We start from the raw sequence: 27,506 nt of genomic DNA, 5'->3' as shown, positions 1-27,506 counted from the left end.
ACCCTTCCCCTCCGCTTCCTTTTATCCTCGTGCAAACTGTTGTGCCTTGAGAGCAGTGTCAGAAAGAACAAATCCTGCCCGTTGGCAAGCTTTTCGGTAGCGCTCATCATGTCCCTAAAAAGGGGACTTTCCTTGTGCTGTAAGGCTTTGCTGTTTTCAGAAGCAGTGCAGAATTCGAAGCCTGTCCTGACCGTTGCTGTATGTGATGCACTGTCAATTATTTTCAGTGTGTGTTTGTAAAGTTAATTAGCTGGTCATAAACATGATGAACGCTGCGAGTAAATACTTGTAAACATCAGTACGTTCCTTTAATGGGCATAATAAGCAGAACTAGTCTTGTTGCCTTCAAAAATTATAACCGTGGTGAACGTGATGTGGTGCTTTGATCCTCCCCAGCTTCTCTCTGCTCAGGAAGCAGCGATGGAACGGACTCCGGGTTTATCTCGATGCTTTGCCCTAACGCAGGAGGGCATATGGGGTTGCTTTTAGTCTGAGACTTTGAAACCTTGCCCTTTTAGATGTTACCACAACGTTGCAACGATTTCTCCTTTTCTCTTTTTAAAGGAACGAGAGCGAGAACGGGAAAGGGAAAGAGAAAACAGACAACGCGAGAGGGAACGAGAAAGGGAGAGGGAACGGGAGCGGGAGCGGCGCCAGAGGGAGAGAGAACGGGAACGGGAGCGGGAGCGCGACAAGGAGCGCCAGCGGAGGAAAGAAGAGTGGGAACGCGAGAGGGAACGAGTGAAGAGAGATGAAAAAGACAGGCAGCACAGGGACCGGGACAGAGACCGAGACCGGGACAGAGACAGGGAGCGTGAAAAGGAGAAAGACAAACCAAAGCCCCGGTCTCCGCTGCTACCGAGGTAAGTGCTGGCTTGAGTTCAGACTTGGTTTTAGTTGATGTTGATCGAGCTGCGGATCGTGACCCAGGTTCATGCACGCCGGTGGGGAAGTCCCCAGTTATTTGCAGCTCTTCGGTCAAGCTGTAGTTTCGAGAGCAAGGTGATGCTTTACGTGAGCCCTGCTGGCCACTAAGTGGAGCTAAAACCTCAGATAAGAAGCAGGGAGCGTAACCTGGCGCTGAAAGGGCCGTGTTGGTCCTGTGGCCCCGAGGTACGGAGATGTTCAGCGTGACCCTGGTCCCTTGGGGCTAGGGCATCGCGGAAGGCTGGCCGAGGCCCCGGCTGGGAGTCCTGCCGATGGTGGTGACTCTTTGCAGCCTTGACAAATGCCCTTTGACAAGAATCGGGGCTGGTTTGGGAGTTTGTGGATAACAAAAGTATCTGGAGTTCATTGAATAAAACTCCTAGATGGGACTAGAAGAGGTAAACGGATTTTGTCTTGAAACCAGTTCCTGCTGGGTGTTAGGATGGAATTGGAGCATGGAGTTAGGTTTCTTGCCTCTGACTGCCTCAATTTGTTCAGTCTGTCTGAAAATTCTTGTTCTGGCCTGTGTGAAAGAGAAAATTGAACCAGATGGACTAAAAGCCTAGACATTTCAAAAACAAATCATGTTTTCTTTCTTTGTCGGTTCTTTCAGTACAGCGACTTAATGTACTGGGCGTGAGGCGTATTTGTAAAGCATCGTGTAAATACCAGAGCTGAATATGGAACTTGTCTTATGGGAAGCCCTGATGTTGGGCACCTTTTGATTCAGAATCAGGGAAAAGTATCGCATTTCCTGCTAAAACACATCTTCGGGAAAGCTGACCGGCAGCATCAGTACCTTGGAAATCAAAAGCAGACAGAGCCTTCCGATGGTGTGCACAAGTGTGTGTGTTGGGGTGAGGAGGTGTAGGGAAGGCGTGTTTCCCGGGACTCTGGAGCTTTTCCTTCTGGACGATGCCTTTTGTTTTCCTTCTGGGTGATGTGGTTTGTTTCCTGGGACTTGGAGGAGAGTGGGAAATAGGAGCGTGGCGAAGAGCCTGCTTTAACGAAGAGCAGGGCTCGGAAGGCCTGGAACGAGATGCCACGTGGCACTGCGTGGTTTCGGGTGGGAAAAGGGATTGGTCTCGGATCTGACACAGGGTTTTTGTTCCCATCCCTACATGGGAAAAGCGATGGTTGATGGTGACCCTTTTTTCCAAGAGGAAGTCACGGTTTCAGAACGCTTTGACTGTGTCTTGTGAGCGCTTCGATGCAGTAACAGTGGCAGAATGGTTACAGTAATACGGGGAACTACATTTAATTACCCTCTTCACTTACAGCCGTAATTTGTGCGCTTTAATTACACATTTACTGTGGGTTTATCCTCTCATCGGGTCAGTGATGGAAGAGATTTCGCTGCCCAGGCCCACATGGTGACGATGGGGAAGGCGACGTCAGCTGGCTGGCAGCGCGGGGCGTTAGTCACGAGCAGTCACCGTGCCCGGGATCGCTGCACGCGAGGCTGGGGCTGCTCCTTCCCCTGACACCTGGGTCACGGGGAGGGCTGCGGGGAAGAACTCGTGCCTCTTGTGTCTCCAGAACAGCCTTCTCAAGACAAGTCTTGGTAAATTAACAAGTCCTCGGTACGCCTCTTTGCTTTTTGAGTCGTTAACTCTGCTGGTCTTCCCAGAAGCGGAGCGTCGAGAACCTGCTGCTGCAAGTGTCCTCAGCCCTGTGCTGTAAGGCTGGAGCAGGTGCCTGTAGGGCGAGGCGGAGAGCCAGGAGGGAGGCAGAGCACGCAGGACTCTCTTTTGGCTTCCTTGGTGCCACTGAAGAAGCTGGCAGCGAGAAGCCCTGGTATTTCTGGATGCTGAATGAGGAGCTGATAATTCAGCTGATTTTTCCCTTGGCGAAGAGATCCCCTCATCCTGCACTTCGTGTTTCCCTATTCCCCCAAAGCCTTTACCACAGTTACAGGGTAAGTGCTCCCTGGGCAGCGTGCTTTTGTCCCACACGACCTTTCTGACGGGCTGCAGACCTCCCCGTGCTCGGGGTGCTGGAGCGCCCTCACCTTTCCTCCAGCCGCCTTCCTGCCGGGCTGGCTGCAGAGCTTCGCTTTTGGCACCTGGGCATCCAGCAGCTCCCGAGTTTGCTTAGTGCGTAAAACGTTTGCAATTGTTTTCGCGTTTCCCAGGTAGCAGGATGCGCCACGGTGGCACAACGCTCACCTGCAGCTCTATTCATAGCCTCCGTGCTTTCCCCAGTTGCCGCATCCCGATTTTTGGCAGGTTCAGCCCCCGAGGTGCCCTCGTCAGGGTGCCAGGGGCTGGCACACACCAGCGCCCTTCGCGTTCCTCCGACTGCTTCCTGTCCTGCTCGTGCCCTGCTGAGGAGCCTGGAGCACTGCCCCACGGGGTTGTGCAACCGGGAGGCATCACGGAGCGATGCCAGGCTGAGCACGGCCCTAATCGTGGCCCTAATCGTGGCCCTAATCACCGGTCTGTCTGCGTAGGAGCTCACCCTCGTAGAGGCTGCAGGAAGGAGCAAACAGCGACATGCACAGCGTGGAGTCGAAGGGGATGAAAGAAAACTCGAAGAGCAAATAGCCGGGGACGTGAAAGCAAGTTCCCTTTCAGCTGCATTGGAGGCCGGAAACTTTCCTCTGGTCTCTAAACAACAGCAGAGTTGAGGCTAAGAACAGCAGAGAGGACAGGAGGTCTTGCATGGCCGTTTGCTTCAGGCGGGGAGGATTAGAATTTAACGGCACACACCCACTGTAAACCCCAACAAATGGCAAATGGTTTTTCATTCGGTCCTTTAAGAGAAGAGGCTGCAGATGTGGGGCTTTGAGTGGGATTGCCGCTCAAGGATCGGGCTTTGGCGCAAGGAGCACGCAATCGCTGCTTTACGCTTCGTTGTTTGTGTGTGTTGTTTTGTTTTTTTCCCAAGCTTAAGACGAGCGCTCCATGAAGTTTATAACCTGAGATTGCAGCGCTAGTAAAATCGTTCCTCCTCCTCCTCCTCCTCCTCCTCCCTCCCGAGGCATCGAACACTTAGACAAGCCGGGACACCTTGTGATCGGCGCGAGGGATAAGGCGGCTGTCTGGCCCCGCGCTCCCCATCCCCAGAACGAGTTCTGATGCCCCGGGCTGTGACTGATTTTGCTGAGTGCAAAACTTCTGCTCTGCATCTTTATCTTGCCGCTGTCGTTCGCTGTTGTGCAAAGCGTTTCGGGGGGGCGGGGGGTAGAGAGCTGGCACGGAGCGCGTTGTTGGTGGGGACTCGGAGCGGTACAGGATGTCCTGACCTGAGCGCTGGATGCGGCCGGGGAGCTTCTGGCTTGGGGCTGTGACCCTGCACGCAGAAATAGCAGCTTGCTTTAATCCTCCTGTTGCCGCACAGGTCTTTATCCCGTCATCATCCGAGTGGATCTGAGCGTTCCAGCAGGGCATGAAGCAACGCGCTCGGTGTCGTCTGACTTGGGTTTGTTGCCAAAGCACCGAGGGGCACTGAGGATTCGGACCCACCGGCCGGGGCAGCAGGATCGTGCCCTGCTGCGGGTGGCACGAGGTCGTTGTCGACCAAGCGAAGGGAGAGGAGACCAGCCGGTGCTCTGGGGCAGTGAGGCAGGTCTCGGTTTCTTCCTCCCCTCTGAGAAGCACTGGGTTTTCTGTGCTTGGGGTGCTGTGGTCTGGGCTTAAAAGCGGCCTGGCCAAGTGCACCCTCGTTTGAGTTAAGGTGAGAACTTGGCGATGTCCAGCTCTTGAGGAGGTTTGTCCTACAGCCTGACCTGAAAGCCGTCTCCAGGTGGGCTAGCTCGGGCTGGGCGCGTGATATGGGGTCCAAAATCTGCCGTGTGCCAGTGCCAGGTAGGGTGAGGAGGAGGCGGTTGCGCTCAGAGACATCCCGGGGGGCGGACAGGAGGTGAGGGGAGCTGCAAAGCTGCCGGGCGGGAGCGGCGTCCCGCTGGGAGCACGTCCTGCTGAGCCCTCCTGTACTCACCGGGAGTCCTTCGGGAGGAAGTCGTCCTCAGCTGGGTTAGAGGCTGTCGATGGAGTGCACTTAGGCAGCTATTAAAAAATAAAAATAACACTTGCGAGCAGGGACACTGTCAAATTAAAAGCAATGTCAGAAAGGGCAGCTCTTTGGTAGCAAATCACGAGTCCTTCAGAAAACCCTTCCAGCAAGGAGCGTTGTGCTTCTGCCCAGCTTCTCCCGAGGTGGAAGTAGCCCCTGAGATGCCATAAAATGCTGCAGCCCCTGCGACAGAAGGGCTGCGGTCCCTTTTCAGAGAGCTCTTAGGTTTCTTGTTCAAGCTAGTTCACGTTGCCTTTGTAATAGGCCGTTATTAGTCCCCGGGGTGAGCGCGTTAATGAACAGGATAACCCGGAATCTAAAATCAATGAGTGCAGGTTACCCAGGGCTTGCAAGTTAGAAAGTGTTAGAATGAGGCTGATTAGATAAAGGAGTGGCAAAAATAAGGGAATGCAAATGGAGTGATTCATGAGCGTGTGTGAGGGAGAGGAGAGAGATCGCGAACCGACTGAACTCGTTTTAGGGACGAATTTGTAGTTCTGGGTGTTCCGGGGTCGTCATCATCTATCCCGATAGCTTCTGGGGGTCTCCCCATGGCACCAGAGCCACTGGATCTGCTCTTTGAGCTCTGTTGGCAGAGACTTTGGACTAATCCGCTGTTGTTCAAGTAGGTGCAGGTCTCTAGAGGGCTGTGATTACACAGTATCTTCTCCGAGTGTATATGGTGGGGGTCGGCTGGTGGATTTGGTCCTTAGTTTTTCCGGTAGAAATGTTGGCTTGTTGCTTGTTAACTCCTTCATTTGCTCGTGGTTGTTGCCCTGCCACAGGAGGAGGAGCAGACTGCACAGATGTGTGCTCTGCCCGGTTTCAGGTCAGGCATCCTCTCTCTCTGGATCCCTGGATCTCTCCGAATAAGTCCTAAAATCCCCGAGAAGTTACCGAAGGGAAAAGGCGGCGTTTGTCAGCAGGCACAGACGTGCTGTCCAGGCCTCTGGGCGGCTTCTTGGGATGCAGCAAAGTAAGAGAATAAAGCGAGCGGCCCCAGGCCGTTGGGTTTCCCAGGCTGGAGGGAGGTTTGTCCTCTCCAGCGGGACCTGGGCTCCTGCTGCTCTGCACGCTGCAGCCCTGCGGTGCCTTCCTCGGCGCTGCGATGCTCGGAAGGCTTTCCCTCCTCCTCGTCCTCGCTTACAGGACGTGTCCGTGCTTCTGCGTGTGCTCCTTGGGATCTGCAGCCCCTGCGAGGTAATGCTGCGGAGGTAGGGATTGCAATAACTTGTTTACATCCCCATTTTCTGCGGCGCAGCCTCCAGCCCGAGCGACGGAGCCTGGTTAGACAGCTCGGCTTTGATTTGTTCTCCCGGCTCGTTTGGGAAGCCGGCGATAATAAAAATGGCTCTGCAAACCAAAGCAGCAAAGCTCGTCGAAGTTCTCCGTGGAGCGTTGCTGTCGCCTGGAGTTTTCGTTCGTCTTCGCGGTTCTTGAGGTTGTGCCACAGTAGAAGGAGAAGGGTTTCGTAACCCTAGATCGAGATGAAGAAGGGCATCGAGTGACTCAGATGTGGATCTCAAGGAATGTGTTTTTCGTTGGCATTTTGGGGTTGGAGCTGCCTGAGAGATCCCACACGCTGGATTTTATTAAAGCAGACGGGAGAATCGCTGCATGCGGGCACCTCCGCTGGGAGAAGGCTCTCGAGGCGTCAAATGCTCAGCCCTCGGGGCAGATCGCATCCCGGATAGGTTTATCTGCCCGCTGTGATGATTTCATACTCCAGATTGTATCTCCACTATTTAATTTCAAAGCCTCTCCCCAGCAGGCTTTGAAGAAATCTTTTTTTTCTTTCTTTTTTTTTTTTAAGCAACTGATAACCCTGCTTGAGATGGAAACATCTCGAGAAGCAAAACCTTTGCTAACACCTCCCCAGGATGAGTGGCCGTGCTGTAAGCATTAGCACCGGATTCAGGGGTCAGGATTTCCTGCTGTAGGTGGCTCTGGGGGCTGTTGTATTTCTCCGGACACAGGGCGCTGGGGATGAGCGACTTTATTGTGCTGAGATGGAAAATCTGCCCGCGTGCACGTGCTCCGCTGGAGTTTATTCTGCAGAAATCACAGAGCCTTTACCGGCTGCCTCGGCACGTGCCTCCAAACGTTCCTCGAGTTCACTTCCTCTGGAAAATTCCACCGGCACCGAAGGAAGGCTTGCGCCGGTGACACAGCCCTCGCTTCCCCGCGAGAGACGAAAGGGCTTGCGAGCACGGCCGGACTTTCCTCTCTGAGCAAATCGAGCCGTAGCTGCCGGCCAAAACAGCAGCCCCGGAGCCAGGCCGACGTCAGCGATAAGGTTTGCGTTACCCGGGGTGGCGGCGTCACCCCGGGCGGGGGAAGGAAGGAAGCACTTTTCCCTGGGAAGCCTATTTTCCGGCTGAGATTAGAAGGGCTTCGGCGTCATTTGCATAACGCAGGAGGAGGAAGGCTCGGCCACGCGGCTCGACTTCCCCCTCCGAATTCCTGGCGGGCTCCTCGGTGCCGTGCCGCGCACGGGGCGGTCGGGAGCTGCTCCTCCTCGCTGCCAAAGCGGCGTTCGGCTCCAGCGCTCCGCTCGATTGCTGTAACTGAGCGCCAGCCAACTCCGGGTGAACGTGTTCGTTCTGGAAAATAAAGCTTTTAGTCATTTTAAGGTCAAAATGGGCTTCGGAAATAGCCGCGCTCGTGCCCCGGTGACGCACGGTGCTGCTGCTCCGGGCGCTGGAAGGAAACGGAGCTGCTTTCGCTCGGCCTTTGTCAGCCCCTTTAACTCCTTCTGTAATGTTTTCACCTGTTGTCATCCAACTAATTAGGGCGTTCATTCTCAAAGACCTTCCTCCGTGTCCCGAAAGTTGGAATTTGGTGAAAAAGGAGACCTGGGTTCGCACACATGCCTTGGTCTCGTGCGACTCCTTTGCCGGCAGCTTTGCTGCAGCTCGGCAGTGTGCTCATCCGAGGCTGAGATCGTAAAGCACAGGACCTGGCCTCGTGGTTCAGCACCCCAAAACAGCACGGCTTCTCTTCTTCCCCCCCCCGTTAGCCTTGTGCCAGCTCCAGCTGCTGTTCAGTCCCCACCATGGGCCAGCTGGACTCGCTGACCCAGCAAGAAGCTGGGTCTTTATTTTTTTTTTTTCCTCCCTCTTCAACCAAGGAGGTGAATTGGCTCACGGAGAGCTCTGACCAGTGCCACATCCAGCACAGGACGGGAAGCGGAAATGACCCAGTTGCAAGAGTGAAAGGTGGGACAGCCTACCCCAGGATCAAGCCATGGATAAAGGCACCCAGCCGCACAGCACCGGGAGCAGCGATCCTGCTCGCTGTGATGCCGGGCAGCCCCCCGGGCTCGGGCCAGCTGCCTGCCTCCTCTCCTCGCCTCGGGGAGCCCCGTTCCCAGCCTCTGCTTTCATCCCAACAACTGCACCCCGTCGGTCTGCAGCAGTGAACGTGATCGAAACGCCGACTGTTCGGGCTGCTAGCCTGCGACAGCCTCTTCAGAGACACCCGTGCAGGCTGTCACTGGGACGTTACTCCGAGGCAGATGGCGAGGAGCTTGGCAGCTGCTCAGGTTTGCTTTCAATTTTGCCTCCCGAATTCCACCGGAGGAGGCGAGCCAAATGGCATCGGATACAGGTCCCTTGTGTTAAGTTGAACAAGTTTATTGGGTGATGCCGCATGCCGGGCACGCAGGCAACTCTTGGGGAAAGACTTTGAAAATGTCCTGACACGCGCATCGCCTTTCTTTCTCGGCTGTAGTAAGGTGACGTGTTTACTGCTGAGTCAAAAGGCAAAGCGTATCCAGAAACGAGGCTTTCTGTTGTGGTTTTCCTGGGGAAAAAAAGCTCTCCTCCAGAAAGTGACTTCACCGGGAGAGAATTGCATCAAACCAGGTAATAGGTGCGAGTAATGAGACTTGCTCTCGTAGTCGCCTTTGCTCCAAGCCTTAGAGTTAAGTGCGAGCTGTTCCCACGCGGGGTCTGAGCAGAGGTTCAGCACCCAGGCTGTGAACGTGGGCAGGTTTGTGCTCTTTTTGAGAGAGAGAGAGAGATTCTGTAGGAGACTTTTCCTTCTGAGAACTGCTGTGGGATTCTTATCCGCATCTCGAGGTGGGAACTGCCTCTGTCCCAGCAGAATATTCCCCCTGCATCTCCCAAAACCCGCGGACTCGAGTCCCCAAGGAGAGGACACCGGAGAGGGACACAGTCTAATGATATTTGCTGGCATCCTCACGTCGTGCTCTCCTCCTCCTTGCTGCTGCTGTTTATCCTGCCGCTTGATACCAGCTGACTGGGCTGTACCTTAGCTTCTTTTCTCAGTCCTGGCGAGGGCTCTTTAGCCTTATCAGAGTATAATTAGTAGGTCAGGTCTATCTCAGCCCCGTGTTTGGAATCACGGTCTTCCTCCGTGATTAGATACCCAGATGTAGCTGCAGATGTAATACGGCAAAGTAGACCAGCCCACTGCAAGTGATGCGTTAAACAGCGTGTGTTGGAGCAGTTCTGGAAAGGGTGATGATGCTAAACGCAGATTCTGGTGAATAATGCTGAGCCATAAGCCCGCTTGGGGCTCTCTTAGTAGGCAGTCAGCAATTTCGTGTGCTGCTACGTCACCCTCAGAAGCATCTTCTGGGGCTGGAGTGAGATTTGTGGGACCGGCGAGCATGAAAGAAGAGCTTCTCCCCCTCCAACGTTCTGTATGCGCAGAGATAGATGCGGGACAAATCCTAAAATTGATGGAGTTATATCAGGGAAGATAGGGAAAGTGTAGGATGCCGTGCTGTGCGTGTGCAGGTTTGGCAGGAGGTGAGAGGTGGTAGGAGCTTAACTGAGTTAAGGCGGTTTTTGGTAGCGCCAAACCAGGAGGTGATGAGGCTCCCTAGGGACTGGTGAAGCCTTCAAAGGGAAGAAGAGGCTGCTAATGAAGGGCTTTAATTACCCCATTGTCTGCTGAGAAAGAATTGTGGCAAGAAATGTAATCCGTGGAATTATTAGAAAACTTTGGAGGTTGCTTTTTTATCTCGAAAGGTAGAGGAAGTCGTGTGGGGAGTGGTTGCTTCACGGTGCTGTGACTAATAGGGTGGTACTGGCTGAACCTGGGGCTGGAAGGTGCTGTCCCTCCCCCAAACCCTCAGAGTGAGAGGGTTCATTAGCTGGAGAAAAGGAATAAAGGCATAATTATACGGGTAATTTGATGAGCGCAATAGACTTCATAAACCTTTAAGCAAGCATAAACTTTGCCTAAAACCTGACGAAGAAGGTTATGAGCAGGTAATTGACCAGTCATGTGCAGGTTAGAGTAAGGGTGAGGAAAAAACCCACGTTAAATCATCCATAGATAAGAGATGCGATAAAGCCTGGCCTGAAGAAACTCATTAAGGAACTATCCTGTGCGGATGCTGAAAAGTTAGCACTGGGTTCTTTTCAGAGGGTTGTGGGGCAGAGTGGAAGCCCTGAGAATGAAAGAAACGGGCTAAAGAAACAGGTTAAAGAAACAGGTTAAACACAGCCCGAGCCATAAGAAGGGGAGGGAAGAAACATCTGGGTGTCTAGGCTGCCCCGTCAAATCTGCATGGTTATCAAGAGCAGGAGAGCACGTGTTCAGCTGTGTTTGTAAGCACCCAGAGAATAATGCGGCGATAAAACAGCCACCGTGAGCTCGGCCGGTGAGGTAGGCGTCCCCTTCGTACGGGTAAAAATGGATCAGCGTGCCTTGGCCGGGGTGAGGCTTGTGACACAGCCCCACGTGGTGCTCTGATAAGGGAGCTGTAGGAAAGCGATTCAAAGTGATTCAGGCTGCAGCCCTTCTCTTAGGGCCTGCTGCTTGTTTCCGGCACCTTGCTCTGTTGAGATGGAGCTTCAGGTGCACACCCCAAGGCTGTCCTCGGCCTGGGTCTGTTCAGGATTTTCGGTGCGCCGGGGGCAGGTTTAGGTTGCTCCAGTTCTCACCGCCTGGCATAGCAAGGAAGGAAGGAGCAGCTTCTGGGTTCCCTGCCCTCTTGTCAGTGCTTCGCTCCTTGGAGGCGCAGAGCCGAAGCTGAAATCAGCTGGCAGGTCCCAGGTCAGCCTGACAAAGTGGTTCACAAAACTGCAGGTGCTGCTTTTCGAAGGGCTTGTGGTCACTGTTTTTCAAAACAATAGCTGTTCTAATACTTACCTGCCACAAAATGATGCTGTATATCCTGCAGTGGAGCTTAAGAGCTGGTACTAGTATGCAGGACAAATTTTTGAGATCTTTTCCTGGCCCTGTGTTCCTGTTGGCCTTACGGTATAAAATGACCCCAGGATCTCAACTCCTCTTTTGTTTTCCAGCCGCCAGCCTGAGCCACCAAAGAAGGAGAAGGAGGCGACCACGATTACCGCCGCTCAGTCGAAGAGGGCAGATGAGTGGAAGGACCCGTGGCGCCGATCCAAGTCCCCCAAAAAGAAGCTCGGTCTCTCCGTCTCTCCCAGCCGCGCGCGCAGGCGCCGAAAAACCTCCGCTTCGTCGGCGTCTGCTTCTGGCTCTTCAAGGTAAGTGAAGGCGAAGAGCACGTCGCATCCAGGCCTTGTAGCGCATCAGGGAACGTGGCGTGCCTCTTTCTTGCTAGCAGGAGGTGTCAGCGTGTTTGGGGAAGCGGTTGAAGACTTGCTGCTCAGTGACTGTATGGGCACTGGCACGCAGGAGGCAGCGAGGTGGAAGCCAAAGGGGGCACGGAACCGTGGGTGCTGTGAGGAGATGTGATCTGCTGAAGACTAAGAAGAGGGGGAGGTCCTTAGAAAAATAGCTCTTAAGGGAAATTCGACTCAGATGTAGGTCCACATAGCTCATCTAGATGGGAACTGACCTTTATAGGAGAAGGAGGAGAATCGAGTTGGAACCTAGTCTAGTGGAAGGTTTTCCCTGTCCTTGACGGGGGTTGGATCTTTAAGGTCACTTCCAACCCAAATCGTTCTATGATTCCGTGATAAGCTGGATCCATTTCCTTTAAATGTTTGAGCTTGAAGCTCCTGCAAAGAGGAAAAAACGTATCAGAGAGGAATGAGGAACACGGCGAATTGAAGATACGGATCTTACAAAGCAAAGCCCTCCTGAAGCAGATAGCTTTTCTCACTGGAATCGCTGCACCTTTGATTTTCCTGTTTTTCTCCTACATATGTGACCCAGCCTAGCAGGAGGATTGCCTAGTGAAAAGAAGTAAAATTGTGTGGAAGGAGCTCTCAAAAAGGGATGGAAAGTCATTAGCTAAAGGGAAGGATGCCTGTTCAAGGACGCAAAGGGCTCTAGCAGCAGCAGAATCGTGTCTAAAAGAAAAGGTGGGGTGGGGACTGAGGGGAGACTCTAGTCCTGACAGTCCTTTGTGGAGAGGGTGGGCAATTTTTGGAGCAGTATTTGAGAACGTGGGAAGAGTGTACCTTGGTCTCCCAGGACTTCTCGAGAGGCACTGAATTTAAATACTTCTCTTGCAGGTCCTCTTCTCGGTCGTCCACCTATTCTGGGTCAGGTTCCTCCCGATCTCGTTCCAGATCGTCGTCCTACAGCTCTTACTCCAGCCGCTCTTCGCGACACAGCTCTTTCTCAGGCAGCAGGTCCAGGTAATGGCTCTTTGCATTTGCAAGTAACGGTGTGCTATGTCCCAAGCACTTGCTAGCAGCTACTTTTGGTGCTACTTGAAAGCAAATAGCCAGCTCTTGAGAGAAAATACTTGAAATACTTTCCTGTGTGAGCTGAATACGATAGACTGCAAGGCAGCGTGTTGTTTCAGTCGCTGAATGAAGTAGGTGTCAGCCACCCGCTCCTCTCCCCAGCACTCCCACCCACGTGTACGCTGCTGCTGTGGCTGGGCTGTTTCCCATACTTGTGGTAAACGAGCAGTTGTAGGAGCCTGGCTGAGATTAACGTTTCCGTCATTTGCATTTTATGATTGGAAGAAGCTACTGGCATCTCTTTTCTATTGCACTGGGATTTCTATTTAAAGAGGCAAATCACATTTCTTTAATAAAGCAGTCCATGCAGTTTTGTCTTGTGATAGACTCGACACTTCAAAGTAACAATCCTGTGTCCCATGCTGATTAAACGCAGGCATGTTTATAACTCTGCCACTTCCTTGCCCCCGCAGACAGTTTCCCAAGTCTGGAATATGCATAGTAGGAGAACTGGCTCCCTAGATAGGAGACACTTCTTAAGGGCTCAAATGCAGAGAGCCAGAGTGGATCACACAGCTGATGAGAGTGCATGGCTTTGTCTGGAGGGGTGATTTCTCTAGGAGAGACTCGGGTGGGAATTGTTCTAGACGCAAGCACCTAAGCTTTTCTAGCGGAGCAGGCTGACATTCCCCAGCCACCCCGTTCCAGCCTCAGCTGAAACAAATCATGCTGGACTTGCAAGTCAAAATCCTACTAACTATTCTTTAGACGTATTTCCCCCAAGGAAAGAATATGAAGAAAGTCTCCAGGTATTGGTGTGGAATATCTGAGGGTGGCTCTTCCTTGCAGCCAGCCGTATTTTTTTCCTTTTGTTTTCTACTTCTACCACCAGTCTGGTGACACAACTTGTTGTTCTGAGCAGAGTCCAGATATGAAACTAGGATAAGCTCAGACTCACTGGGACTAGTTCCTCAAATGCAGTCACCAGCCGAAGGAGGGAGTTGTGGGCTTAACGCACTGCTAAGGAGACCGAAAGCCTTCTGCAGCCCCAAAGACTGAGCCGAATGATCTCTCGTTCCTTTCTAGGTCACGATCCTTCTCATCTTCACCGTCTCCTTCCCCAACACCATCTCCACACAAGCCGCTTCTGAAGGCTAAAGGGGAGTTATTACCACCTGCTGGTAAAGGGTAAGGTTTTGTCTGTTTCGATAACACAGCCCAGAAAAGCCTCCAAACGGCAGCCTAATTCCTGACCTGAGTCAGACCCTTCTGACCTGCTTGACAGTTTAAGGAAGAAATGGAAGATGCAAAACGTGACCTCCGTAGAATGGTGTTTAGCTTTGCATGGCTGATTAAATGATGGCACTCTCACTTACTAAAACCAAGTTAAGCTGTACAGGTATCCTTAAGAATTGTATGTAGACGTGCGTGTTTAAATACACGCACAATTTGCTGTTTGAACATTTTGTGTGTGCGGATATGCTTGTGTAGGATCTATGCGAAAGTTTAATTCGTTCATCTACCGTAGCTTTAGTTAATACACAGCCTTAGAATAGCAAAGTGGTTCAGACTCGTCTACTCTTCATGTTGGATACAAATCAAAACAGCATTGGAGCTGTGAGACTGTTTGTTCGGCAGATTATGCCTCTGCTCTTTTAAATACTTGAAGTTGCTGTTTCACAAACCCTTGTAATACACAGCAAGTTATGGATCCGTTGGAGGGTGTCACAACACCGTAGTGATGTCACCGTTTTTAAGGTGACCTGCAAATGAATTACACCACGGGAATCCCCCTGAATTCTCCAGAATATGGGACAATAGCCCTTGCCAGGCTTTCTTGTACCTTGTTGACCTGCTTTTTTTTTTTTTCCTCTTAACTCAAAGGGGTCAACCCTTAAGGACACGCTCCCTGCCTGCAGCAATGTTTTTACACCCTTCCAGTGTGCATTGCGGTGCTGGTTTGGTAACACACAGCTCCAGCCAGCAGCCTGCACCAGCACGGGGATTGGTTTAGCCACGTAACATCGCGTGTGCTTAATCGCATGCTCTGCAGGGGATGAATCCAGATATTCTTAAACACGAGAGGCGGAATTAACAGTCTCTATTTTAGTATGCAGACAGCCGCCTCCTCCCCGGTTAATAGCAGGTGTGACATCACTGCAGGGAATGCTGAGCAGTAACCGGCCAGGAGACTAGAGCTTGGAGTGCTCTGAGCCCAGAAGTGAGCAGCTCCACAGTAATTCCCATCTCACGTGGTAGGTGCCGTATAAAGTCACAAGAACATTGTGTAGTGGTCACCCATCCACTATTCTGCAGGGTAAGGCAAGCAAGGGACAGGTCAAAGGGACGTCTGCACACATGTACTCCTTTGCACCTTGCAAATCTGAGTGAGGAGAGAGGTCGTTTTTTGCATAAACGGCGTGCAGTTTGATTTTGAGGCCCGATTGACAGATTTTAAGTAGGTATATGCGTTTTGGATAAAGAAGTGTAGACTCAAGTGGCTTAGAAACAACAGTGATTCTGCACAGTCTACCTCATGAGCTGATTTGCAAGTAGAAAACACATCAAAAATTGGCTGTTTTATAGGAACTTGTCTCTGGAAAGGTGACTTGGTTGAGAATAGTGGAAACAAATGCCTTTCAGTGAACCTGTGTTGTTTAAGAGTGGTTTGGTGAAATAAGCTTTCTTTTCCGAGTGGCTGTAGCTACAATAATCGTGTCTGGTCAGCACCAGGTACGAGTGTGTTTTATCGCTTTTGGAAATGCCTGTTTTCTGTAATCTGCTGAAATTGATCGTGCCCATGAAAATTCTGATCTTTGTAGTGAAAAATCTGTGAAGAAACTAGCTGCCCTTCCAGTCCCTCAGCCGCTCGCTAAAATTACAACAGCTGCACCAGAGCCAGCCAAACCAGGGGATAATAGAGAGGCAAGAAGGAAGGAACGTCAGACAAGGACTCCACCCAGGAGGTAAGAAAGCAGTGGGGTGGAGTGAGGTTTGGAAGATGGAGCAAACCCTGGGTTTCTCTCTAGAGTACCAGTTCCAAGGACTCTTGATATTCAAGATGTCTTTTTCCTGGGGCAGGAAGGAAGTGGGAAGAGAAGGGGAGGTTTGGAGGGTGAACACCAGTGACTTGCCACAGCAAAAGGCTCCTGTCCCTAAAGGGCTGGCTGGGTGATGGAGTAGGTGGAATGCATTAAATGTACCAAAAAGCAGCATCTGCAGTGCAAAAAAAAGGCCAGTTTTGGAGCAGCTGCTCGGGGAGGCTGAGCAGGGAGGAGGCAAAGGCGCGTTTGTTCCGGAGAACAGATCGGAGGTGCTGGAGGGTCAGGATTTGGGCCCTGTTTACACGTGCTAGTATGCAGGAGGTGTTTATTTCTTCTGTGTGGTCCAGGAGCTGGCTCATCAGCCTCCAGCAGTGCAGCTGGAGGAGACGAGGAGCTCCGCGATGTGCTCGGAGCCCAGCGTGCAGCTTGCTGGCTCCCCTGCCCTGCTTTCTCTTCCTGGCTTCGTCCTGTGCGACTAGTCTGAGCGTTTCAAGAGACTTGTTCTGTCTGTCCTCTGATTGTTTTCGTTGTCTCTTTCTCGTTCCTTTGCATTTGAAATGAGAGCGTCTGCTGATAGTTTGCAGACAAGGAGCACTTGTCTGGATGTAAATGTGTTTATTGGGCTTCAGCCATTATTCTGTATTTAGAAGTGTTACAGAGCAGATGCAGGTAGCGTTGCCTGTTCTTGGAGGGACTCTGAGTCGGCTAAACACAGCTGAAACTCTTCGTGCGTCCTTCTTACATCGCGAGGTGTGAAATAGCAGTGTGCTGCCTGATTGCCTAGTCTGTGGAAGGAGCAGTTTGGGGGACACGAAGTAAAATGCAGCCCAAATTTAATACATATGTCCTTATTATGGGCACGTGAGGAGTCTGAGGATGTTTTGTGCCTGCAGTAAGGCATACATTGGTTTTTGTGGACCACTGGATGGTACTTTCTATCAGTGTGTTTTGCAGGTAGCTGTAAATCTGTTTTCTGTTCAAGTTTTTGGAAGCGTCCGGAGTAGATTCTTAATTTTGCATGGGATTACCTCTCCTTTTTCTTCCCGGTAGCTAAAGAAAGGCCTGGGGCTGAGCAGTTATAATTTCTTTTCCATAGAAACTCCTTCAGTTCTACTTTGTTTCACTTAAACCAGTTAATCATCGTGGATGCCTTAAGTGACTTTCCCTTATATTTTTATTTCAGCCTTGGTTTGTTTTTTTCTTGCATGTACCCACACCACCTCCACGGCCCGGTGCTCTCCTTGCTGCGCAAACGACAAGACAGCTCTATCTGTGCTAGTACTGGTGTGTTACTCAAAAAACATGTATGGTTATTTACAGAGCCTGAAATACAAGGTAGTCCCAAAATAGCAATTTTCCTTTGTAGGAAGCATTTGCTCCTGGCATCACCAGGGGACTAAGGAGCCTTCAGCTCCCTCTTTGTCTGGCTCTGATGAGCATTATTCAGTCTTGCATAAAATATCTGCTCTCCAGAAAAGAGATTGGGAAGACAATGCTGAGAACAACATCTGAACCGATTACATTTGCAGAGCACCATTCTTTCAGACGGGTCAGGACGCCAGCGGAACTGTCCCTAAACGGTTCCTTCTAACCCCATTTCGCCGCCGAGCGCAGCGGGGTGAGGATGTCGTTTGCTGTGTTGCAGGCGGACTATCAGTGGCAGCATCAGCGGCAGCGCCAGCAGCTACAGCGGTTCCAGTTCCCGATCTAGGTCCTTGTCTCGGTCTCTCTCCAGATCTCATTCCAGATCGTCGTCTGCCTCAGTCTCCCACTCCGCGTCTGGGTCCAGGAAGTCCAGGTACAGCCTTGCCCCTCCGTAACCTTTGCTGAAGCAGCAGGGGCTGATAACTAATTGTAATTGTTTGGTTTCTCGCAAGGAAAGCGCTCTCAGCTTCAAGTATCAGCGGCTGTAGGTAACTAGGGCATGGAGCAGGATTGTCCCTTTGTGTGGGGTTATGAATCCCACATCCCAAATCACGGTACTACTGTGTTGATAGAGGCCCCGTGGCTTATCCAGGGAAGTAATTGGTCCTGGGTGCTGAACTGTCCATGTTTACCTAAATTATGGCCAAACCCCTTCTCCTGATGGCCAAGTCTGAACATTTTGTCTTGCTGGGGGGAAACCAACACCCCATAAATTAATTTATTTACAAGTAACAGTTTAGGGCTGAGGAGTTTTGCTGTTCTAAGCCTCTGCTGCCTCCAGTTACCGAATGTCCTTAGGGAAGGTGCTTGGCCTGCCCGGAGAGGTAGGTCAGAAGAGACCTAAAAGGCCCAGCTAATGATATTTTTACTTTGCTGGTGAAGTTGCACGACCAGTTCCCTTTGTATTTAGCCCCAAGTGGGTAGTTATAAGGCTGTTAATCTGTGAGATTTGTAAACAGCTAATTCCCTCCAGTAAGGAGTTGTGAAGTGAACCCCTTTCAAGTCCTTCCTGCAGATTTTTTGCATCTGTTCATAGACTGGAATCCCCAAAACTTCCCAAGCAGCCTTGAAACGCGAAGCTTCCCAGTGGTAAAGTACGGATTTAGAAGCAGACCTATCACCTAAAGCCGGTGGATGAAACAGGGTTTAGCTCCGACCATTGTTAATTCCCACGTGTGAACCCCGTGAAACTCCCAGATTCAATATCCGCATTATTTTACAGAAATGCCAGCTTGTTTACCGCGTGCTTGGCACGTTCGTCAGATCAGGCAGGTGATGCAAGAGGTTCGGAGAGCGCTCGGCTGTGCGAGGGCTTGAGGGGAGAGGATGTGAAAACCTTCACTGCAGGTGTTGCTCGTGCGGCACCGGGCCGTGCCGGCTGCTGTTGTGGGCGTGTGGACGAGGAGGGAATTTAGGAATTAGCCCGTACCCAAACCAGGTTTGCTGTCACAGTTGTGTAGCCAGGAGCTTTCCCAAAGGATTTTCTGACTCATCCGGTCACTGCTGTGGCCTTCAGTGAGACTTTCTCCCAGGATTTAGCCCTGTCTTGGGTACCCGTGGGTAGCAACTTGGCAGCTTGCTCCAGGTCCGCGTTGCAGCCGCTGCAGCCCCTGCAGCCGTGCACAGCCCGGCTTTCACTGAGCGAGCCTGGATCTCGCCAGCAGCTGCTGGGGTGCAGAAGTCGGTGTGGCCTGCAGAACCTGCTCGAGAGGCTGCGTAAATATTCACACGGTTAGGATACAGCTGGTCCTGCGCGGCGCTGGGAGCCGTGCAAGCCGGGTCCCAGCTGGCTGGGATTTGGGGCAAGACTGTGGGGGAGACAGGGCCCCCGAAGGGAAATCCACCTGGTTTTGGCCTAGCCCTGCTTTTTTGTCTGGCGTGCTCCTAAGTAGAAAGCCTTTCTTAGATTAATATGACTGTCTGATAGTTTTAATGTTGTGAATCCATTAGAAGATAGCCATCTTAGAGGCTTCCTTCCCTGTCATTACCACTCCTGGCAGCGTGTGCCTCTTCCCAATAGGCAGCTGGGCTCTCCTGTACCCTGAGGAGCCGGGCAGGAGATTTGGGCTGTAGGACTCGAGGTCTGTGAATAAACTCGTACAGCAAAAGCACTGCCAGGAAACCCTTGACCTGAGCCGTAACGCTGACATGTACGTGATAGCGCACACCCTGCTTTCACTTTTTGTTTACCTGGGGTAACAGTGACCTGCTTGAGTGTTGCCTTAATCCTGTTTATAAATAAACAGCACTTTCTAGACTTTAACACGTTCAGGATTTTCATATTGTCTGCGCCCCAGGAGGCGCATCCTTTTGTCTTTTCCCTGGATGTTGCCTGCCTGCCTTAGGAGCTTTCTGTCATCCCAGCCACTCTCTTTCGGTACACTGGGGGAATTAGAACCAAGCTGTCTGTCGCATCGCTGCCTGGTTCTTGTTGCGTTTGCGACTGTAACGGGTTGTTGGCTCTTTCCAGGTCCCTGAGCGTGAGCAGCGTTTCTTCTGTCTCTAGTGCCTCCTCCAGCAGCAGCTCCGTGCGCAGCGCTGACTCCGAAGACATGTACGCGGACCTGGCCAGCCCCGTGTCCTCAGCCAGCTCCCGATCCCCAACCCCGGCGCAGCAGAAGAAAGGTAGAGGTACCTGGTTTGGTATTTTCGTCTCTAAGAGGTACCGGGGAAAGGGGGGAGCAGAGATCTGCATGCAGCTTGCTTGATGATGCTGTAGGCGCCGGGAGAATCAGTCAGCAGGGCACAAGTGTCTGGCAGAGTCAGGTGAGACCACGGAAAAGGGAGGCTGTGGAGCAAACACACGTTCACATCCCTTTGTCTGCGTGTCTGTGGTGTAAAGATCCCTTTTCCTGCCCAGGAGTTCTGCCTGGTGCTCCCTCATTTTTGTTCTCTTTCACCACTGCAAGGTGATGGTGATATAGGCGCTTTATATATATAGAAATAAATATATATAAAACCTGGATGACTCCGGTATCAGGTTGTAATTCCCCTGTCCCTTTTAGACTGTAGCAGAGGTGGCGGCAAGAGCCGTTTGTTCTTTGTCTTTCATGTTAAGTGTTCTTTGCGGAAATTATGGTTTCCTGGATCTTCTGACCTTGGGGCCACACGCCACGCCAGCTGGTGTGGGCTTTTTCAGTGCTCGGAGGAGCACCCGCTCGCCCTGCAGGCAGGCGAAAGGAATTGGTCGCAAGCCATATGTATGCACTCTGCTTCCAACAGGAAAGTCAAAAAAAGAAGACAGCGCTAAAGAGGAGAAGCGGAAACGGGACGCGTCTGCTCAGCTCCTGAAATCGGCCAAGCCCGCGCAGGGGAGCAAATCCCAGCAGCTCCTGCAGCCCCAGCAGCCCGCAGCCCCCCAGGCTCAGCAGGGGGGCTTCAGCGCTCACAAGGAGATCAAACTGACGCTCTTGAATAAGGTGAGAGGAGGGGGGGGGGGGGGGTGCGCCATTCCCTCTGCCCCGGGGGGTCCGAGGAGCGGACGGGGCCGCGCTGGGGCTGCAGGCTCTGGCAGAAGGGGAGCTGCAGGCTCCGTGCTGTCGGGATGAGCTCGGGCGGGTAGCTGCAGCTGGGGCTGGAGAGGCGGCGCACGGAACCTGTCTGGCAGCACACACCCTGCAGTGGCTTCAGCTTGGGACTGTGTTGGCGGCTCCCCTGGGGCACATTCCTGCTGCAGCTTCAAGGGCTGTTCCTGGCTTTCTTTCTCGAAGGCTGCATCCCAGGCAGCCAGACGGAGGCATGTGCGGGGCCTTGCCCGCCGAGAGCATGCTCCGCGCACGCTTCCGAGTGAGCTGTCCTCCCCCTGGCCTGATCCAGAGCCAGCTGCTGACAGGTCATTAGCTGAGGCAGGGGGTAAAAGTGGCGTAAAGGAGCCTGCCCCCCGCGGCGAGCCTGGTGCTCTCCCCAGCGCTTACAACGGAGCCCGATGCCCAACTTCAGCGCAGACTCAATCCAGATCAGGCGAGCGTTTGACCTCATGGGGTTCTGTGCCGGAGCAGGGCGTTGGCTCCCGTCACGTGGCCGGGTTCCTGGTTTTATTGTGTTAATGTTTTTTTGGTTTTTTTTTTGTTTTTTTTTTTTTCTGACGGTCTGAATTTCCCGTTGCAATCTGAGGCCGCGGTTTTCCCTACTTCCCTGTGCTGTGACGCCAGGCGCCTTTATCGGCTCTGTGAAGCGTGCTCTGCGGGGAGGAGCGTGCAATTACACCTAACTGCGGGCTGGCACAGTCGGTGCTGGACCGAGGCGCAGCTCCCCAAGCCTCGTTGACATTTGCTATCCTTGGTGCTGCTGAAAAAGACTCCCCGAAGTGCTGCTCTTCTCCTGTTTCTGGCAGGAACGAAAATAGCCACGACACACAGCCACGGCGTTGGCCCCGCTGCACGGCCCGGCTGCCAGAGGCTGTTGCTGCTCCCTTGCAGTGGCAGGGGAATTATGCGGTGGCAGGGGAATTACGCGGTGCCGGGGATGGTGGGGACTGGAATGCACCAGGAGTTTAACAGGAGATGCGTTTGCATCAGCGAGCCAGCGCCCCGCGGGCACCCGTCGCGGGAACTAATCTGTTTGCTTCCCTCCCCGGAGGGAAATGGCCACTCAGCTCCGTTGTCTGCTTAATTCCATTCAGGCAGCTGACAAAGGAAGCAGGAAGAGATACGAGCCAGCAGACAAAGACAGGCCGACCTCTCCAGCAGCCAAACGGGCGAACCTGTCACCCGACAGAGGTGAGACATCGGCCGGCGGGGGGGTTCTGGCCCCGGCGGGGTTCCTGCCCTGCCACCAGGGGCAGCCCTCGAGCACCCCGGGTCGGGTGGCAAACGTCCCCTAAAAGTCTCTGCTGCGGGAGCCCCCTTGCTGGAGGGGTTTCCTGCAAGCGAAGCCTTGGAGCGAGCGATTGCCACCAGATCCGCGGGCGTCTCGGCCATCGTGCTGCGAAACCGTGGTGGCGACGAGACGCTGCGGGCTGGCTGTGAAGTAAGCGAGGTGAGGTCAGCCCTGGGCAGGCCGAGCCTGGCTGTGCCTAGCTGTCTTGTGGTGCGCCTTGCCAGCGCCGCGGCTCCGCCGTGTCTGTGCACCTCCACTGCAAAAAAAACAAAAAACAAAACAAAACAAAAAAAACCAACAACAGAAAAAGAAACAGGGAAGGCCTCGCTTTGAAGGCACGGCGCGCTCACCTCCACCTCAGGTACGCATCCGTCCTTCCCAGGAAGGCCGCCCCGTCTCTTGTCGTGGCACTGGATGCGGCTGTTGAATTCACAGGGGCTTCGCCTCGTGTTTCTCTGTATCGCAGTGGGATCTCAGGCTCCCGATAAGGCTTCTGGCAGTGCTTAGAAAGGGAGCACGGGCTGCCAAGGCTCCAGGATGGGTGCAGTACTTGGCTAGGTCATCCAGCCTGTGAAATGAGCCGATTTCCCCACTTGCGTGTGACACAATCTGATCTGCCCTGTGTGATTAGAAAGACGCAGGCTTTCCAAGTGTTCTCCTGTGTCCGAGTCCTCAGCAGTAGTTATTAGCACTTGGAAAACCAAGGCAGCGCGCTGCGCTGAGAGGGCCCTAAACGTGATGCTCCAGCCTCTGCTGTCACTGCTGAAAAACAAGGGGGGGGAAGCCGATGGCCAGAGGTGCCTCTGTTTTTGGCATCCCGTGCCAGCATCGCCACGTGATGTTGTTTTCCCTGTTGTCTTGGCTGTAGGTGTATCTTGTTGACTCTGGGTGCTCGCCAGAAAAAATTCTGCTTGCGTTCAACCACTGCAGCATTGGAGAGGAACTGGGTGAGGTTGAAGTTCACTGGGACCTAGTTCGCAACTGCTGCTGCGCTGCAGACAATTGAACGGGTTGATCTAGCAAACCGTGCTGATTTTATAGATGTAGCTGTAATTACGCACTCGATTTGTTGTCTGTATACTATAAAACACTTTTAAACAGTGGCAAACGGGACACGAGCCCCAGCAGCAATTCGGCCTCACCTCACAGGGGCGAGAGTATGCTCGATGGGATTGGGACTGAGCAAGAGGCACCAGCCTGTCCTCAAGAACCTCAGCACAGAGCTGTCGGTGTCTGTGCTGAGTCTCACGTCCCTCTTCTGTAACCTTGCTGTGATCAAATCCGCAGCGCTGCCCGTCTCGTGGTGTCGGGAGCAGAGCACTGACCTAACGAACGCGGGCAGCGGGTGCGCTGGGCCGTTGAGCACCTTTGCTCTCCGGAGCGGTGATGAAAGCGAGATCAGCAGCCCCGGGAATTACTGTCCTGGTAGCAGGGCGTGCGGCTTGGCTAGTGCTCGGGGCTCAGGACAGCCCCGGGGGCACGCGGGCTGCCTTCCGGGTGTAGCTCCGCTCCGTGCTCCGGGATATCAGTGGCTGGAAACCCGTTGCGGCTAAGCAGGACCCCCGCTGCCTTCTCACCGCCCACGAGTCCGCACGGCTCCGATGCGGCAGCTCCCTCCAGCCTCTGCTGAACAAACTCGGGGCGACGCCGGCTCCAGAAGCAGCAGAGCTGTGCTCACGCAGCGCTTGTTAAGCTGAAGTGCACCCTGGTAGCTGCCTTGGGTGCCTTCGTGCCCGCAAACTGGATCAGCTGCCCACAGATAATGGAGCACCCACGTGGTCCGCGCCGAGGTGGCACGGTGGGCAGGTAACGACCTCGGTGACGAGCAAGAACATCTCACCTTTTATTTCCCTGGTAGGCTCTCGTGACAGGAAGGCAGCCGGCAGAGCCTCTTCACCCAAGCAAGAGCGGCAGAGGGGCCAGAACACGAAACCATCTCCTGCGCAGGCAGACAGGTCAGTGCGCGCTTGTGCTCGTGGGGGTCTCAGGGACGAGGCCGGGGCAGCAGAGCCAAAGAGGAGGCCCTCGTCTCCCTAAAGTAACAGCCCTGCGGAGAAGAGCAGAGCCCTGTGCCCTCCTTCAGCCTTTCCTGGGTGGGCTGAGGCTCTCACGGGGAAGGTGAGCGCTTCTGATGACCTACACGTGCCGGAGAAGCGCTCGTGCTGCTTCCCGTTTCCCCAGTTGTTCGGTTCCTCCTCTTGGGGCAGCTTTGAGACTCTGACCGGAGAGTTTCCAGTTGCCATGGAGGCGCAGGGAGAGGAAGGACGCGAAGCTCCTTGGCCGGGAGCCAGAGGCGCTCAGGGGTTCACGCAGGAGCCACCGCTGAGCTGTTCCTGCTCAGGAAGGAGCCGGCGCCCGGGGGGGGTTTCTTGAGGTCGGTTCCGGCAAGCGGAGCCAAGTGGGTTAGGTGCGAGCGTGTGGTGCTAGGGAGGGGGAAGCTGCGGCCCCTGCTGCCCAGCTCCCCGTGCCTCGGGTGCCCAGTTCCCTTTCTTCGTACCCTGAGCTGCTCGGCGTGCTGCTGACGTTGAAACGTGGCCCCCGCGTGCCTCTAGGCGGTGCCTAGCGCTGGCTTCGTGCCTCCCGTCCCCTCTGGTGACAGCTGACCAGCTCACGGCCCATTTCTTGGCAGCCTGCACCTGCTGCTGGTGCTGGGAATGTCCCATTGCAGAACTGGATGTGGGGCTCCAGGGGCGTTGGGCTGCGCTCCGCTCCGAGCCCTTCGGCTAGAGGGTTGTGGAGCACCTTCTGCGGCACACCTAAAGCTTCCTCGGGCCTCGTTGCCCGTAGCCAGCCGGCGCTGCTTTGCATTTCTCTGGTGTCAGCTCCGAGGATCAACGTGAGCAAACGGGCGCAGCCCTGTCCTGAACCCCTGCCTTCCCTGGCCGGCAGGACTCATCTCATCCCCTCTCCCCAGCCTGGGGCGTGAGCGAGCCTCAGTTCCTGTGTGTCAGTGTCTTCCCAAACCAAAGCCTAGCCCCAGCCACCACAGCCCCGTTCTGCTGGCCCCGAGGTCCTGTTTTCTAGTGCTGAAGAGGAACCTCAGCCTTCCCAGGCTCACGGTGCTGACCGCCTCCTTGCTTTTGACCCTCTCCTGCCTGCTGCTGCCGGGGTTGGCAGTGTCGCCTGCTGGGTTTGGCACACCCCGTCGCAGCGGCCGAGGCGCTGAGCTTAAATCTCAGGGTTCCCCCCGGGGGCAGCTGAGCTTCCACTGCTTCAGACGGTTTACCAAAGTGACTCCTCTCATCTCAAACCTGTTCCTTCCACCCGTGCTCGGGGTGATTCCCTCCACTGGCGCAGCCCCCGGCTGGGTTTGTCCCCGTCGCGCCTCCAGCCTTCCTCACCGCCCTGTGCCTTTTTTTCCTCCCTCCCAGGAAGCGCCAGCTCTCGCCTCAGTCCAAGAGCTCCAGCAAAGTCACGAGCGTACCGGGCAAAGCGTCCGAGCCCGGCCCCACGGGCGCCAAGGCGGGCAAGTCCAGCACCCTGTCGCGACGGGAGGAGCTCCTGAAGCAGCTCAAGGCAGTGGAAGACGCCATTGCTCGCAAGCGGGCCAAAATCCCTGGGAAAGTATAGTGGGCCGTGCCCCTTTAGTGACTGTTCATGTTTTTATAAATAGTGTAAAAGCGGCCACTTTGGGATTTTGCAGTTCTGTCTTATTTTGGCTGCGATTCTTTTTAAAAAAAAAAAACAAAAAAAACACCCCCTCCCAAAAAAAAACAAAAAAAAAAAAACACGAAGTTTGTCAGCTGAGACCGTGCGCTCCGGCTCCCCCGTGGGGCAGGGCAGCCCGTGCCAGCACCAGGACGGGGGCCATCGCCCCCCTTTTCCATGTAAATTATGCACAGAGGACTCCAGCCCTGTCGGATGCTCTCACTACTTCCTCTTTCTCTCTTTCTCTCTCTTCACTTTCTCCTCTTTGCTAGCCTTGAGTTGTATTCTCCTAGTTAGCCCTGCTGTGTGTTGAGTGTCTTCAGCAATGCAGTTCTATATACTGTGTAACGAGAGAGCCGAAAACTGCTGTGAACTACTGGCGACATCACCTTCTCCCCTGCCCTCCTCCACCAGGAACAAAAATATATATATATTCTTGACTGAAATCTGATTGGAAAATGACATGTCTTTTATTTTAAGCAGCGGATTGTTTTAGTTGATTTAAAAGGAGCCCTGAAGCTGTTGTGGGATGTCTGTCTAACAAGGAGGGTCCTTTTTCCTTTTTTTTTTCTTTTTTTTTTTTTTTTTGAGGGATATTCCCTGAAATAAAGTATTTTGATAACCAGTTCTTCCTTTCTCCGCTGTCCTCTGCGTGCCCCTCTCCTCCCTCTCCCTTGCCTTAAGGGACCTGTCCCCAGCCCTGGTTCCAGGCTCTGTGGTTTTTATTCCCCATGTAAACCCCCCAGTGCCCTTTTTACCCCCCATGCACCTTCCCGGTGCCACGGGGCCTCCTGGCCCCCAGCACAGCCTCCGTGCCGCCACCAGTGTTCAGCATCAGTGAGGCCAAGTCCCTGCTGAGAAGCCCTGCGTCCCCTGCTGGTGCTGGTTTCACCCAGCGAAGGGGGGTACCCCTCATCCAGGCCCTCTGGGGGTGGCTTTTGGGGGTCCCTGCTGTCACCCTGCCCCCGAGGCCCTGTGTGCCTCGTCCCTGCCTGCTCGGGGCTGGTGGCCCTCCAGCACGTCGCTGCTGAACGCCTGCAGATTCCACCTCTGGGAGAAAAAACCGCGGTGCCTGGTGCCAGGTCGCTCGGTCTGGTTTGCAGCGGCGCAACGCTGCTTCCTGGGGTGCTGCGGGGACAGGGGCTGGGCACCAACCCTCGTCCTTAGCACACCAAAGGGGTTCAGGCTGGTGCAATGCTGCTCTAACAGGACACACGGTCTGTGGAAGCCCCTCGGTGGCGAGCGGGGACCCCCCCCCAACCCTGCTCCCCGTGCTTCTGCAGCAAAATGGGGTGCGAGGGGCTCCTTGCAGCGCCCCGGGGGGCTTCCCCTTGCTGCCTCCCCCTAGGGAGCCGCGCGGAGCAGGGAAAACCCCCTCCGCTCATCCCTGAGCCACCTCTTCTGACCCCGCTGTGCCTGAGCCCTCTCCGCCGGGCGCCCCGGGGAGCCGCAGCCCTTGAGCCCTTTCCAGGGTTGCCCAATTCGGGATTTCTGCTCGGGGTTTGTGGCAGCCCCGGGAACGTGACAGTGATATCACCGCCGGGCTTACGCAATGGGGCCAGGGCTGTGACAGCATGGGGCACGGGGACTGTCCCGTCATTAGGGTGCCTTCTGCTTCCCCGTGGGTCCCAGGAGGGTCGTGGGGGGGGGTGGGGAGTGGAGGGGGGCAGTGGCTGGGGACCATCCATGCGGATGCCCCCAGGTGCCCGGCCAGGCCACCGCCACCCCAACCCTCCTGGGACCTGGATGTCACAGCCCTGCGATGCTCCACGCTGCTGTCGTGCCCATCAGCACCATGACATCAAGCCACCCAAACCGGGCTTCACCTCCCCACCCCCCCCCCGCCCCTTTTACCTCCCCATCCCTACACCTCCGCGCACCCCTATATCCCCCCAAACGCCAACCCCATCCTTGGGGGGGCTGCCGGCAAGCGATTTCCGGGCCCCCCAGGAGCAGGGCTGGGACACGCCGGGCCGAGAAGGAAGTGCGACGGCCCGCGGGGAGGAGGAAGGCAGCCAGAGCTGGAGTT

At 54.2% G+C, this 27,506-nt stretch overlaps 1 protein-coding gene across 11 annotated transcripts in view; it reads left to right on the top strand.

Annotated features, from left to right (window-relative positions):
- Window positions 1-26,104, top strand: part of ZC3H18 (zinc finger CCCH-type containing 18) — a 44,384-nt gene extending 18,280 nt beyond the window's left edge. For 5 of the 11 annotated variants that reach the window (XM_040571091.1, XM_040571097.1, XM_040571095.1 and 2 more), the window contains 11 exons: window positions 565-863; window positions 11,229-11,429; window positions 12,366-12,491; window positions 13,629-13,730; window positions 15,365-15,508; window positions 17,232-17,384; window positions 19,482-19,642; window positions 20,234-20,430; window positions 21,633-21,729; window positions 23,688-23,784; window positions 25,201-26,104. In XM_040571091.1, the coding sequence (XP_040427025.1) occupies window positions 565-863; window positions 11,229-11,429; window positions 12,366-12,491; window positions 13,629-13,730; window positions 15,365-15,508; window positions 17,232-17,384; window positions 19,482-19,642; window positions 20,234-20,430; window positions 21,633-21,729; window positions 23,688-23,784; window positions 25,201-25,399 (1,776 nt within the window). In that variant the 3' untranslated portion in view covers window positions 25,400-26,104. The remainder of the gene's footprint in view (window positions 1-564; window positions 864-11,228; window positions 11,430-12,365; window positions 12,492-13,628; window positions 13,731-15,364; window positions 15,509-17,231; window positions 17,385-19,481; window positions 19,643-20,233; window positions 20,431-21,632; window positions 21,730-23,687; window positions 23,785-25,200) is intronic. The other 6 variants (XM_040571100.1, XM_040571096.1, XM_040571101.1 and 3 more) reach the window with 3 other exon arrangements.
- Window positions 26,105-27,506: the final 1,402 nt, after the last annotated feature.

This window comes from Cygnus olor, chromosome 12 (assembly GCF_009769625.2).
Source record: "Cygnus olor isolate bCygOlo1 chromosome 12, bCygOlo1.pri.v2, whole genome shotgun sequence".
NCBI lineage: Eukaryota > Metazoa > Chordata > Aves > Anseriformes > Anatidae > Cygnus > Cygnus olor.
This window is presented reverse-complemented; position numbering and strand designations above follow the sequence as displayed.